The sequence below is a fragment of the Octopus sinensis genome, linkage group LG16, assembly GCF_006345805.1.
Source record: "Octopus sinensis linkage group LG16, ASM634580v1, whole genome shotgun sequence".
NCBI classification, from domain to species: Eukaryota; Metazoa; Mollusca; class Cephalopoda; order Octopoda; family Octopodidae; genus Octopus; species Octopus sinensis.
Window position 1 is genome coordinate 33253841 of NC_043012.1, and position 15854 is coordinate 33269694.

The following is a 15854-nucleotide window of genomic DNA, read 5'->3' on the forward strand; positions in this document are numbered from 1 at the left end:
ATATTTATGTTATTTTCCTTCCATATTTTATATGTATGTGTTGTTGTGTTTTCATTTTTTGGGTAGAGCACTGCTGTGAAGTATACTGTGTGTAGGATAGAAATGTATTCCTCACGTGTCCATTTATGTCTTTTGGGTTTTATTTGCGGGACATGAGGAACAACGTCCGGCCCATTATTTTGACGGTCGTCATTTTCGTAGGGTACCGGTCCGTTCATTTCTGTTGTCACATTATTTCGCACGTGTAGTTTTTCGTACATTTTGTGTTGTAAGTTTAAAGTACGTACCTCCCGATTGTTATTCTTGGGTTGAATAATATCGGTGGTATTTAATTTCTTCGTAGTTTCTTTGTACATGGTGTTTGGGGTCGGGGATGAACTGGTGTTGATGGATCGTAATGTTTCACGCATGTTTACATGTGTTGTGTTAGAGGTGGAGATGATATCGAGTCAATACATCATTTCGTTTCGAAAATAGTAATAAATTTCAATGAGTATTACTTACTCGGATACAGTCCAATCCGTTGTTAGTAAATCTTTGGCTCCATACGATGTCCTTGTTTTCGATGTTTGTGGATTATTATTATAATTATTATTATTATTATCCTTATTATTATTATTATTATTATTATTATATTATTATTATTATTATTATTATTATTATTATCCTCCTCCTCCTCCTCCTCCTCCTCCTCATCATCATTATTATTATTATTATTATTATTATTATTATTATTATTATTATTATTATTCATTAGTTTTATTTTTATAACGTACTTTCACTTCACTACCGAGCGCAGCTCTGTGTGCCTTGGGTATGTGCTGTGATGCTCTGATGGTTACTGTATTGAAAGTGTTTTGCGTAGGATGTGTGCAGTGCCTAGCAGTGCAATTTTCTGTATGTTATATGTGTTTGTAAGTCCTGGTGTTTTTGTTATGTATTTGTCTGAATATTTTTTTATCGTACACAATGCGCCTGCTATGATAGGAATTGTTTCTGTTTTTAGATTCCACATTCGGGTTACCTCTATTTCTTGCTCATTCGGGTTACCTCTATTTCTTCTTCTTCTTCTTCTTCTTCTTCTTCTTCTTCTTCTTCTTCTTCTTCTTCTTCTTCTACTCATCCCCCCTCCTCCGCCACCTTCTTCTTCTTCTTCTTCTTCTTCTTCTTCTACTCCTCCCCCTCCTCCCCCTCCTTCGCCCCTTCTTCTTCTTCTTCTTCTTCTTCTACTCACCCCCTCCTCCCCCTATTCCGCCACCTTCTTCTTTTTCTTCTTCTTCTTTTTTCTTTTTCTGATTCTTCTTCTTCTTCTTCCTCTTCTTATTCTTCCTCTTCTTCTACTCCTCCCCCTCCCCCTCCCCCTCTCCCCCTCCCTCCACTCCCCTCCTCCCCCTCCTCGCCCCTTCTTCTTCTTCTTCTTCTTCTTCTTCTTCTTCTTCTTTATCATATTTGTTAGGCAGCATGATTTCCTGTTTGTATTTGTCAGCTTCCTTAAATACTGAGAACAGTTTTTTTGTTATGCTCGTGTTTTGCGGTTATTTGTATCAGGTATTTTTGCAGTCCTATGGTGGTTATTTTATAATAGTTTTCCAGCTGTATAAGGCCTCTACTACCTTCTATACGTTGTATATATAGCCTTTCTATGTCAGATTTTGGGTGATGCATCCTAAATCCTGTCATTATTTTTCTTGTTTTCCTGTCTATTTTGGTTAGTTCATTTAGTGTCCAATTAAGGATATTATAGCTGTAACTTATAACTGGGACGGCTAAAGTGTTAATACCTATTATCTTGTTTTTAGCATTGAGCTCCGTTTTTAGTATTGATCTAACTCGTCTATAGTATTCTTTCTTTATTTTCTCTTTCATTTGTGTGTGTTGTATCATATCTAGTTCATGGATTCCTAAATATTTGTATGTCTGGATTTGGTCTAATTCTCTTATTTCATTGGTTTTATCTAGTGTGATGTTGCTACTCTTAACTAGTTTCCTTCTTTTCAGGGCTACTTTGGCAAATTTTTCTAATCCAAATTTCATATCTATTTCTTTGGTAAATCTATGTACTGTCTGTAGTAGTGTTTCCAGCTGTTTGCCATTTGTAGCGCATAGGTTTAGGTCATCCATATATAAAAGGTGACTGATCGTTTTGCCGTAACATTTGTATCCGCATCCAGTTCTATTTAGCATATCAGATAGAGGTGTCAGTGCCAAGCAGAAAAGGAGTGGAGAGAGCGTGTCTCCCTGGAATATTCCTCTTTTAAAGGGGATGGTTTGGTTTTCACGAGTCCCACTTGTTTGGAGCTGTAGCACTGTCTGCCATTTATTCATGGAGTGTCTTATGAATTTTATAATTATTGTTGCTACCTTGTTAATGGTTAGCGTTTCGAGGATCCACGTGTGGAGAATGCTATCAAAAGCCTTTCGGTAGTCGATCCAGGCCATACTGAGGCCTTTCTTCTTTCTGCGGCTGTCTTCAGTTATGGCTTTATTGATCATTAGTTGATCTTTACAGCCATATGAGACCTTGCAGCATCCTTTCTGCTCTTCTGGGAACATCAATTCTGTTAGCAGCATTTAATTCTGAGTTTAAGACCATTCTTAACCTTCGATAGCTTTGCTTGCGGATTTTCTCTTTCATTTTAGAGTGCTGGATACCATCACCTTCATTGGTTTCTCTGATATTTAGCAGTGGTAGTATCAAGTTCTATGTTTTCTGCCTTTATGAAAGTAGCTTTGAAAGTAGCCTTTGCAAATTTATCAAGTTCAAATTCTTGACCTGTATCAGAGCTGACTTCTTTGACAATATTCAGAAACTCCTCTAATTCTTTGTCGTTTTTGGTAAACATTTTAGATCATCCATATAGAGTAGATGATTAATTTTCTGGTCAAAGATCTTATGCCCTCTCTTGGCATTATTTAGTTGCGTGGATAATGGGAACATAGCGAGGCAGAATAGTAATGGTGATAATGAGTCACCTTGAGAGATACCACAGGTGGTATTGATGTCTGGTGAGGTGGTGTGTCCTTGTGTATGGTTTAAAATGAGGTTGGTTTTCCACGAATTCATGATTAATTTTTAAAAGTTCACAATTGTTGGAGCTATCTTGTAAATTTCCAGGGCCTTGTTGATCCATGCACAGGGAACACTGTCAAAAGCCTTCTTGTAATCTATCCAAGCGGTGCTAAGGTTTCTGTGTTTGGATTTACAATTTTCAGTGACCATTTTATCAATCAACAATTGGTCCTTACATCTAAATGAACACTTTTTACATCCTTTTTATTCCACTGGAAATATCTTCCTGTTGTCCATGAATTCATATGCTCTATTCGCTATTATAGATGTTAATAATGTATATATGGTGGTGAGGCATGTTATGGGGCGATATTTTGGCGGGGTTAGTAGTTTCTTCTGTTTTTGGTAAAAGATATGTAATCCTTTCTGTAAGCCACTTTGGGTATTAGATATTATTATTAAGACGACGAGCTCGCAGGATCGTTATGTGCGCATGTGCGTATATGTGCATGTATGGGTGGGTGAGTGTCTGCAGCTGGTATTTTATGTGCGCCTGCATGTGTGTTTATGGAAGTGCATGCATATTTGTTACATAAAACCGCTGTATGTATAACATTCCGAACGCATAGTAATTGTTTGTTATGTTGTTGATGTATGGCAGCTATAAAACATTCTTATATTTGATCATATTAAACTAAAATATATTTTTATCTTAAAATATTCACAATATGCTTTCAGAGGACTTCTGCAAACGCTCAATGCAAAATCAACTGCCATAAGTGTGGTGAACATTCATAAAATACATTAACTGTGATTACTCATTGATATAAATTTTACTCCAAGGATGAAAGCAATTTAATATCAAACTAATTAAGTTTCGTACCAAGTCTTGAAGCCAATGTCAATAGGATTCGTAAATGAAAGCAAGTATCCCTGTGTGTGTAACGGGAACATTTTAGGTGGCTTAGATCAATTGGTTAAAAGGTGAACCGCACAAGTAATATTAAATTAAGATTACATTATATAGGATTTCACTATTCAAATATCGGATATTTCACAAAGAGATAAATTCACTGAATAAACAATAAAAAAAAGTCAACTTCTGATTTGGTTTTGTGTTAGATATATATATATATATATATAATATATATATATATATATATATATATATATATATATATAAAATATGCTTGCCTTAAAGTCTTCAAATGCTTACAAATTCTGGGAAAGACTCGAGATATATTGCGAAACAACCTCTGAAGAGCTTCTTTCTGATCAAAGCGGATGGTGCAAATTTGAAAAAAGCAATGAAGTAATTTTTGAAGAGTTTCTAATTGAAGTAATCATCTCAAGATTGGTTGACAAAACCTTTCATAGAAGTTCGAAAGGCCCCGAACAGCCACAGAAACAACTCAGCTGGTCTGAAGCTACTGACAATAAAGTCGATGAAGAGTTTTCAGAAGAGGAGAGAAAATGCTTTAAAATAATCGAGGAATCTCAAGCGGAAGTTTATGAAGATTTGGCGGAAGACGAAAAAACAGCAAGACTTTTACAATCCCATTTGCATCACCAACTTCCTTGTACACCGCTCCAAATTAGAATGCCACAAATTTTCATTAGTGGTGGACAGTATAAATCAAAGTCTTCATATGAAATACCTCGACCTCAAACGAGGACTGACAGAAATCCCCGTAGCTATCAAAGACATCCAACAACACCAATGACATCATTTACAGAAGAGGAAAAATTTTACAAGTTTCCATCTGCAAGAGAAGGATGGAGTTGTTTGATCTTACCTAGAGCGCAGCAAAGAAGCACAATAAAAGTTCCAAGCACTGGTCAAGAAGATATATCAAGTTACTCTACAAGTTGGTCAGAACCACGAAGTCCAGTCCATTATATGAGAATGGATGAACTTTGGGCTAATCTAGAAAAGGATAAAGCAGACGGAGCAGAAAGCGTAGCATTCACTGTTGTACCACCCACCTATCCGGAATTGAAGGCATATCCTGCAGGTCAAACGATGCTTAAACGTTCAAGACTACCCGTAAGAATAAAAAACCTTCCCTTTAACCGTCACACGACGTCTTCACGAATACCCGTAGATACGATGCCTTCAAGAATACCCAGAAGAACAGAACGCCTGCTTAAAAGCCGTGCGATGCCTCCAAAAATACCCGCTAGAATAGAACGCTTACGCAAAAGAGGTGCTATGTCTTCAAGAATACCCCTGAGAACAGAATACTTACCTAAAAGATATACGATGCCTTCAAGTGTACCTCTAAGAAAAGAATACTTGCCTAAAAGCTATACGATGCCTTCACGAATACCCATAAGAACAAAACGCTTACTTAAAAGAGGTGTGTTACTCTCAACAAAACCCGCTCGAACAGGACGCTTATTTGGTGCTATGCCTTCAAGAATACCCGTAAGAAAAGAACTCTTACCTCGTAGACGTCGTGTGAAGACTGTAACTTTTGCAGAGCTTCCTCATCGAATATATAAAGCATCACCTGTCACGAAAGCAATGCGAAGCGGTATGCAAACAAGAAGATGGAATACTTTACAAGAGCCATACCAACTTCCAAGACCTAGTAAAGAATATGATTTAAGACAGGCGGCACAAAGACAAGCTGTCAAAAGTATGAGAGATTTAGCAATCGAAAAACACCGTGCGAAGGTTTCTGGCAAGAGAACAATACCAAGCGCTAGGGAGGCACAAATGGCAGCTCTGGAAAAGATAAGGGCTGCAGAGGCAGTAAAAAGACAAGCCGAGAAAAGAATGAGGGATTTAGAAATCGAAAACCAACGTGCGAAGGCCTCAGCCAAGGAAACAGTACTAAGCCCTGAGGAAGCACAAAGAGCAGCTCTCGAAAGGATAAGGTCTGCAGGAATCGATAAAGTCTTTGAGATAGTCTATGGCAGAAAACCATCGGTAACTATAGATATAGTACCAAGCAGCCTACAGGCAGACATAGAACCACTACCAAGCAGTCCACAGGATTCAGGCAAGAAAATACCAAGCCCTACCAAAATAATACAGGATGAAATACAACAGCGACATCAATGTTTGATGGATCGTATTGATGAATATAATGACAGAGTAGATACACTAGACCATTATATGGAAAGGATAAAGGATTCACAAGAGCCATACGTAGTTCCAGAACGTTTTGATGAACTTGCTATCAGAGAGGCGGCAGCTTCCAGAGAATTGGAAGCTGTCAGAGAGGCGGCAAATAGACAACTTCAAGATCTGATGGAAATGCGTTCTAGATCACGGAGAACTTACCCGCGAGTTTCAGTTCCAGATCTTAATAGAGAAGCTCCCAGAGAATTTGAAGCTGTCAGAGAGGCGGCAAATAAACAACTTCAAGATCTGATGGAAATACGTTCTAGATCACAGAGAACTTATCCGCGAGTTTCAATTCCAGATCTTAATAGATTATCTTCCAGTGAATTGGAAGCTATCAGAGAGGCGGCAAATAGACAACTTCAAGATCTGATGGAAATGCGTTCTAGATCACAGAGAACTTACCCGCGAATTTCAGTTCCAGATCTTAATAGAGAAGCTCCCAGAGAATTTGAAGTTGTCAGAGAGGCGGCAAATAGACAACTTCAAGATCTGATGGAAATACGTTCTAGATCACAGAGAACTTATCCGCGAGTTTCAATTCCAGATCTTAATAGATTATCTTCCAGAGAATTGGAAGCTATCAGAGAGGCGGCAAATAGACAACTTCAAGATCTGATGGAAATGCGTTCTAGATCAGAGAGAACTTACCCGCGAGTTTCAATTCCAGATCTTAATAGAGTAGCATCAACCGCAGCTCCACTTTACAATGTGGCGGAACTTAGTAATAGAGGAGAAAAAAGGACTGGGAAACTTCATTCAGATCGTCTTTATTCTTCACGTTTGAATTATGAAGCAAGACCGAAGCTATCTGCAGCAGAGCGCCGTACATGGAACGAGGCACGACCAGTGGGGTCTAAAATCAGATATATCAGTCATCTTAGCCAAGGTACTGAGCCAAGGTTATCATTCAAGGCTCCTCGAGGTACAGTGAGTTCAAGAACTTCCTTAGAAGGTACACGTCACGCATGCCCAATTCATAGTATGAGACTTCCAAGACCACAAGGAACTCGTCGTTCGAGAACGTTGAGTATAGAAAAGTTTCCTAGAGACTTCCAAGAATATTATTAAAACTAAAAAAAAAGCAAAATAAGTGAAATACACAAACATAAAGTTATTCGAATTATTTTACAAATATATTGAAATTAACGGTGGTCGATCAGATATCGATAACCACTACAATAAATCACGTTCAATAATAATTCAGATTCAATAAATTGAAAGTATAAATTATCCCTATTGATTTATTTATATATCTATATAACAGAATGTTGTGTGACAGGTCTATATCAGAGTATTAATGATACAATAAGAGAAGACTGAATTGACCATGTAATGGTGTTCAGCAGTCTTCTTCAAACAAATCTATGATGAAAACACCGTTCCGACTATGACCTCCCAGGCTTTTCTCTTTTCTCTTTTTTGATATCAGAGGCTACATTGTCTGAACTAATTTTAAGACGGTAAGGTACGATGAGAGGGAGATTTCGTTGGTATTTCTAGGCATCGATGTCGTGGCACTCCACCTCCTCCTTCTTGTCCTCCTTCTCCTTCTTGTCGTCCTTCTCCTTCTTGTCGTCCTCCTCCTTCTTGTCGCCCTCCTCCTTCTTGTCCTCCTTCTCCTTCTTGTCGTCCTCCTCCTTCTTGTCGTCCTTCTCCTTCTTGTCCCCCCTCCTCCTCCTCCTTCCTCCTTTCTTCTTCTTCTTCTTCTTCTTCTTCTTCTCCTTCTTCTTCTTCTTCTCCCCCTCCTCCTCCTCCTCCTTCTTCTTCTTTTTCTTCTTCTTCTTCTTCTTCTTCTTCTTCTTCTTCTTCTTCTTCTTCTTCTTCTCCATCATGTTTGTTAGGCAGCATGATTTCTCCTCCTCTAGTAGCGCTAGAATACCACGACAATGTATATTTTTTTTTTACCAATGTGCAGTTAATTTATCAGAAATAATATTCAAATCTTCCGCAAAGTCCACCAGACAAATTAAAACAAAGAATACATTTGACAGATAGTTCTAGGTGAATTACACCCATAACAAAAGACGAGATGGTCACGGCTAGAGTGCCGATGATCATAAGATTACTGACTCACGGCTAATCTAGTGCTAAACAAGACGTTTTGTTTGTAGTATAATTGGTGAGTCAACTGATGAAATACCTATTTCTTTACTACCCACAAGGGGCTAAACACAGAGGGGACAAACAAGGACAGACAAACGGATTAAGTCGATTACATCGACCCCAGTGCGTAACTGGTACTTAATTTATCGACCCCGAAAGGATGAAAGGCAAAGTCGACCTCGGCGGAATTTGAACTCAGAACAACGACAGACGAAATACGGCTACGCATTTCGCCCGTCGTGCTAACGTTTCTGCCAGCTCGCCGCCTTCAACTGATGAAATACCAATACAGCGAATGGTGATGTGGTTATGCTGAGATAGAAATATTATTCAATAGGAAGGAAAGTTTAAAAAACACCCAACACAACGAAATATTTTCTAATCACATAAACGATGTGTAAAATTTAGGCATCTTTAAATTATTTGACACGTAGTAAGCTTCTGTTGGAAGATCTGTTTCATCTTGGTTAAATCGTAACCTGGCAGCGCAGTGACGGGTTATGACTAGTTTATCTTAAAAGACGTCACCTGGGTGTCCTAGCATACTCTGATTTTTTGAATGTTTAGTGTCTTTACTTTCTAAGGATTGTACAAAAAGTTGTTATGGTCTCATAAGGGTTCTAGTTTCCGCAAAATTATAACTAAGAACATTTTGGTATATTGTGTACTAGATATTGGTATATTGCATACTAAGTTTTCTCCATATCCAATTCTACAAATATACAGAGAGATTTGTCCATTATAGGACCTCACCAGGGTTACTGTCTGTACTCAATAGTCAGTAATATAAGTTCACACACGCGCGCACGCAAACATACACACACAAACACAAATACACACACACACACACATTAGATGAACTTATAGAAGTATTTATGTCTTCGGAACAAGTCGCAAGAACGATCTCTTTGGAATTTTTTTTTTCTCAAAGGATAATCTTGAATAAAACCATTTCGAATGTATCGACATCTCTTAATATAATAATGAGCGTAGTGTTTTTATACATTTGTCCAAAATCACGCAGTAGGAGGGAGTGAAAGAAAGATGTAGTATAAGTGAAGGGAGAGGAAAGAAAATAGTAATTCAGTGAAGGAGAAGTAGTGAGAGTAATAGCTATGACTGACAGGGTGTGAGAGAAAGCAATAGCAATGAGATAGAGGAAGTGGTAGGAGAGCGTCGCATTCACCACACGTCATTGCGGTAAAGTGAGTGTAAATTGCTGCGATACAAATGTAGTTCGTGAGTGTGTTTATATTTTTGTCATTGTATACATATATTTATATTTATATATGTATGTATGTATGCATGTATGTATGTATGTATGTATGTATGTATGTATGTATGTATGTATGTATGTATGTATGTATGTATGTATGTATGTATGTATGTATGTATGCATGTATGTATGTATGTATGCATGTATATATATATATATATATGTATATATATATATATATATATATATGACCGCGTGTGTGCCATTGGCGATTTTTTTCCTCCGTCTTCCCTTTCTTGGATCTTTCCTTTTCCTATGTTTTTGACGAAGAGCTCCGCTCGAAACATTAAATTCTCCTTCTTTCCTTCTTTCCTGAGCGTCCAATAACACTATACTTGTTCCACGTCCTCACGTTGTGTTTTCTCTTTGTTTTCATGTTTGGATTAACTATATATATATATATATAATATATATATATATATATATATATATATATATATATATATATATATATGTGTGTGTGTGTGTGTGTGTGTGTGTGTGTGTGTGTGGTGTGTATGTATATGTTGTAATGAAGGAAATATAACAAAGTTAACAATCAAATATGTATTCTTTATTCCAAATAAGACAAATGGGAAAAGTCTCTTCTTGAAATAAATAATAACATTGTTAGATCATCATTAGTAAGAAACTGTTGATACTACCATATCCGGCACATCCCACTACATTATATATGCCCGCAGAGGCATCCCTATGAAATAGGCTTAGAGGAACACTGACAAGAATAAATTCAAAGGGGAACTATTTTGTTTACATTCTACGAAAATCATTTGCTCTAATATTTCGGTTCCATTGTGTGTGTGTGTGTATGTGTGTGCATGTGTGTGCGTGCGTGTGTGTGTTTACAGTATTTACAGTGCTTGTTATCATTTCACTTACAATTTTAGTTGAACCCAATCAATGGTTTATTCAATGGGACCCGGATCTTAGTGCTGTCCATCAATGATTTTTTTCATTCATGGAAAAATACTCAACGGGAGTAATAAAGGAGAGAAGGCCTTTATTCTGTGCATCAATTTCCCTTTAGCATGAGTAGACGACAGTTTCCTGTTATCCCAGCATTTGCAATGACTATAAACAAATCAGGAGGACGGAGCTTTAATGATGTTGGTACCATCTTACCGTTACCAGTATTCAGCCATGGACAACTTTATGTCGCATTGAGTAGAAGTAGAAACAGGAATATTAAAATCTTAATAAAAGACCATCCAAAACAAGGCGAACTCATTGGTGGTAGGGTCTTCACTAGAAACGCGTTGTCGAAGCAATTGCTAAGATAAAGGTTGTAATCTTTCAATTTTATTTTTATTTTCCGTATCATTTCATTCCGTCATTTCTGACGGCAAGGATACTCCAGTGAGTGAGATGAAAAATGTGAGATCACCAGACTAAGTTCCTTTCTGTATTGCGTGTCTATCTAAGTGTATATATGTGGGATCGAGTGTCCTCATGCATGTATGTGTGCTTTCATGCACATGTATATGTGTGCAGGTGTGTGTGTGTGTCTACAGTATATGTGTGGATATGCGTATGGCGTCCGTATTCTGCTTATGTGTTTGTGTATGTGTCTAAGTATAAACGTGTTAGTTACATCAATCTACTATATGTATGAAATACCGAACGCATAGTGATGAGTTGATATGTTGTATGACAACTATAAAACATTTTATATCCAGTCATATTAAACTAAAATATATTTTTATCTTAACATATTCACAATAGGCTTTGAGAGGACATCTACAAACGCTCAATACAAAATCAACTGTGTGGTGAACATTCATAAAACATATTAACCGTGCATCCTCATTGATATTAATGTTACTCAAAGAATGAACTTAAGTCGGGTAGGTTTTAATGATGACAGTATTCTAGATGAAAGACAGTTATATGAAGGACAGTTATTGCCTTTAGCATCGTCTACGCCCCAAAAAAGTAGAAAGAGAACTGAGAGCTTGTCACAACTTCATCCACATCTAACTTATGATGAAGCAAAACGGCCCGAATTTGAGGATGATAGGCAAAGAAATCTCCAACAGGGTGACGCAAGAATATCATCTCTATCAAGGTCTGGAGTAACTCCACCAGGAGCTACAGCGAGTGACAGAGTGTCATCAGTTAAGCGTGATGAAAATATTTCAGATGAAAGAACTTTATGGCCTTCCCACGCGATAGATACGCCCACAAAATATAGAGAGAGACTTGCACGTTTATCTTCACGTCCTCAACGTGTAACAAACGGTGCAGCAAAATGGCCCGAAGTTGCGGACACTACGGCTTTGTCTCAAATAGAATTTCCACAGGAAAAGGAAATCGACGAATTGATTGAAACACACCCTGATAGAATTTCGAAACAAAAACCATTAACTCCCGTTGGCCCTATACCCTGGGAAAATATTCTGCGAAAGCAGGACTCATCTTACAAGTTTCCCTCCGTTGACCTAAGTTGGTCCCAGATGCTTCTTAGTGATGATGAAATTCCCAGTGGGCGACGAAAGAGGAGGCGTTCACATGAACCCAGTATAGTCCATGATTCTTTAACACCTCGTAGACTATCAGATATTTCATATGTTTACCAAGAACCTCACCTAGACTTAATAAATGTATCTCCTGCAATTGACGAATTATTTCGAGACGTAACTCCTTCAAGGCCTGGAGAACCTCCACCAGGAGATACAGCTAGCCTCTCACCAGTTAAGTATGATGAAAACGAAAGCGTTATTGAAGAAGAGATAGATAGACTTGATGAAATGAGGAGCGTTATTGAAAAAGAGATCGATATACTGGATGAAAAAAGGAGTGTTACTGAAGAAGAGATTGATAGATTGGATGAAATGAGGAGTGCTGCTGAAGAAGAGATCGATAGACTGGATGAAATTAGGAACGCTACTGAAGAAGAGATCGATAAACTGGATGAAATTAGGAGCGCCATTGGGAAAGAAACCTACAGATTGGATGAAATGAGGGGTGCTACTGAAGAAGAGATCGAAAGAGCGGATGAAAAAAGAAGCGTTACTGAAGAAGTGATCGATGGACTGGATGAAATGAGAAGCGTTACTGAAGAGATCGATGGACTGGATGAAAAGAGGAGCGTTACTGAAGAAGAGATCGATAGACTGGATGAAATTAGGAACGCTATTGGAACAGAAATTGAAAGACTGGATGAAATTAGGGGTTTTACTGAAGAAGAACTCGAAAGACTGGATGGAATGAGAAGCGTTACTGAAGAAGAGATCGATAGACTGGATGAAATGAGGAGCGTTATTGAAACACAAACTGAAAAGACAGACGATAGAATTTCGCCACAAAGGCATCACAAATATCTGTCCGAAACATTACCAGCACTACAACGCAGTCCTTTACGCATAACCCCTGATTATCCTCTTTCTCGCACATTACCAATCGTTAAAATATCAGAGTTTTCAGACCCTTACCGTCCTGCCACTCGTGCTAGCATCCCCCCCAAATCTCAAATGTCACCACGTTACCGACAGCCACAAGAAATATTATTACGCACTTCCACTGATGCTAGTGTATCACCAGTCAGTTCCGAGGAACCCAGTTTGTTATCAGATGACCTTATAGATCAGTCACTATCACCTTTCAGCAAAATATCTGACATTTCTTTAATTTTGTCAGAACCTAGTGTAAACGTACCATACGAAGATTCTGAAAGTATAGTTCCTGGGGTGTTCCCAGAGAATATTCCAAATATTTTAGAAGCATACGAAGAAAAAGATTCTGAAAGCGTTTTGCGTGATATTTTTGCTCTACCACCTATTTCAGATGAATTTCAAGAAGAGGATGCTAAAGATGAAGGTTCGAGCCATTATGAGAGTTGGGAAGAGTTTCCAGAGGAGGAATATATTACAAGCATTCCGGAAGAATCTAAGCAAAATACCGAAAGGGTATTACAAGCAATTGCAGATCTATCATCGATTGAGGGAGATTCTGAAAACGCAGTGTTTGCATCTCAAATAACAAAACCAAGTCCTTTAGATTTAGGTGTGAAACAACTGTTTAGCAAGTTACGTTCATTTATTGCCTATAAATTATCGATTGGGGAAGATCCAAATGCAGAGCTTCCTGAAGAAGAAGATACCCGTGGAATTTACTTAGCTGTAAAGAATCTGCATGAAAGGATGCATGCGGAAGATCGCCTTCAATCGAACTTAGCTAAGCCGGAAGTTGGAGAAAAAGAGACTTCACCGGTTAGAGTACGAAAGCCTAGAGTGACAAAGCCAAAAGTACCAAAGACTAAAGGGCCAGAACCTACAACGGCTAGAGTACGAAAGCCGAGAGTACCAAAGCCTAGAGTTCCAAAGTCTTCACCGGTTAGAGTACCAGAGCTATCACCAGTTAGAGAACCAGAACCTACAACGGCCAGAGTACGAAAGCCGAGAGTACCAAAGCCTAGAGTTCCAAAGCCTTCACCGGTTAGAGTACCAGAGTTATCACCAGTTAGAGAACCAGAACCTACAACGGCTAGAGTACGAAAGCCGAGAGTACCAAAGCCTAGAGTTCCAAAGCCTTCACCAGTTAGAGAACCAGAGCCATCACCAGTTAGAGGACCAGAGCCTGCACCGGTAAGAGTACGAAAGCCAAGAGTAACAAAGCCTAGAGTACCAAAGTCTAGAGTACGCGAGGTTTCACCGGCTAGAGAACCAGAGCTTTCACCAGTTAGAGAACTGGAACCTTCACCAGTTAGAAAACCAGAGCCTGCACCGGTTAGAGTACGAAAGCCAAGAGTAACAAAGCCGAGAGTACCAAAGTCTAGAGTACGCGAGGTTTCACCGGTTAGAGAACCAGAGCTTTCACCAGTTAGAGAACCGGAACTTTCACTAGTTAGAGAAGCAGAACCTGCACCGGTTCGAGTACGAATGCCAAGAGTAACAAGGCCGAGAGTACCAAAGCCGAAAGTAGGAAGGCCGAGAATACGCAGCGTTTCACCAGATACATTACATTTGCTTTTACAACTTGGATCCCCAGAGTCTAGAGTACACGAGGTTTCACCAGCTAGAGAACCAGAGCTTTTACTAGATAGACCCCCAGAGCTTTCACTAGTTAGAGCACCAGAGCCTACAACGGCTAGAGTACGAAAAATCAGAGTACCAAGGCCGAGAGTACCGAAGCCTTCACCATTTAGAGAACCAGGGATTTCACCAGTTATTTTACCAGAGTCTTCACTGGATATAGTACCAATGCCTAGAGTACGAAAGCCGAGAGTTTCGAGGCCTAGAGTACCGAAGCCTTCACCAGTTAGAGAACCAGGGATTTCACCAGTTATTTTACCAGAGTCTTCACCGGATATAGTACCAATGCCTAGAGTACGAAAGCCGAGAGTTTCGAGGCCTAGAGTACCGAAGCCTTCACCAGTTAGAGAACCAGGGATTTCACCAGTTATTTTACCAGAGCCTTCACCGGATATAGTATTAATGTCTAGAGTACGAAAGCCGAGAGTTTCGAGGCCTAGAGTGCCAAAGCCTTCACCAGTTAGGGAAGCAGAGCTTTCACCAGTTATTTTACCAGAGCCTTCACCGGATATAGTACCAATGCCCAGAGTACGAAAGCCGAGAGTTTCGAGGCCTAGAGTGCCAAAGCCTTCAACAGTTAGAGAACCAGAGCCTTCTTCAGGCAGTGATCCGTCTCTACCGGTTAGAGTTCGAAAGCCTAGAGTTCGACGGCTTACTGTGCAAAATCCTAGAATACCAAGACCTTCACCAATTAGAGCACAAATGCCTCCACTAGAGTATGAATCAACTTTGAGATGGACTCGTCCTAGTAGAAAAAGCCTGGCAACGATTTTTGCAAGCGAATCTGACAGCTCTCCACCATCACCAGATCTTCGAATTCGGCCAGGTGAAAATGAATAATTGTTGCAGTTAAGCCACTAGTGTGCCATCCAATGTACTGGGAATGTCTATAATCTTGTGTGGATATGTGGTTGTAATAGTGGTAGCAGCAACAGCAGCTGTAGAAGCAGCAGGACATATTGTTTAAATCGTTGTTATTGTTATTTAAACTTACGCCTACTCTGATAGATCAGACCTACGATGAAAGGTATTCCAGCCACGATCTTCTAAATATTTATTTTTATCTTCACATTCTCAGCGTTTCTCTATAATGGCGTGTTATCAACATTTTCGAAATGACTCTCTGTTGGACTATCACAACTTGAAATTACCGAGAACCTAAAAGCATCGCACGAACCTTTTAATAGTCAAATGTGGATTGCAAAAATGTTCTAAAATATTACAGACATAACTGTGAGCAGTCTTAAAGAGGAATGAAAGGGTGTTGCATAATTTTCTATACATATTTCGTACATGTCA

The 15854-nt window shown here is 38.9% G+C and overlaps 1 protein-coding gene across 1 annotated transcript; it reads left to right on the plus strand.

Moving 5' to 3' along the window:
• Positions 1-7923: 7923 nt before the first annotated feature.
• On the plus strand, positions 7924-14518 carry LOC118766596 (titin-like; the record flags this gene model as incomplete). Its single annotated transcript, XM_036510170.1, has 3 exons — positions 7924-7982; positions 11354-14270; positions 14372-14518. Coding segments are annotated over 3 exons (3123 nt in total), but the record flags the coding sequence as incomplete, so codon positions are not given.
• Positions 14519-15854: the final 1336 nt, after the last annotated feature.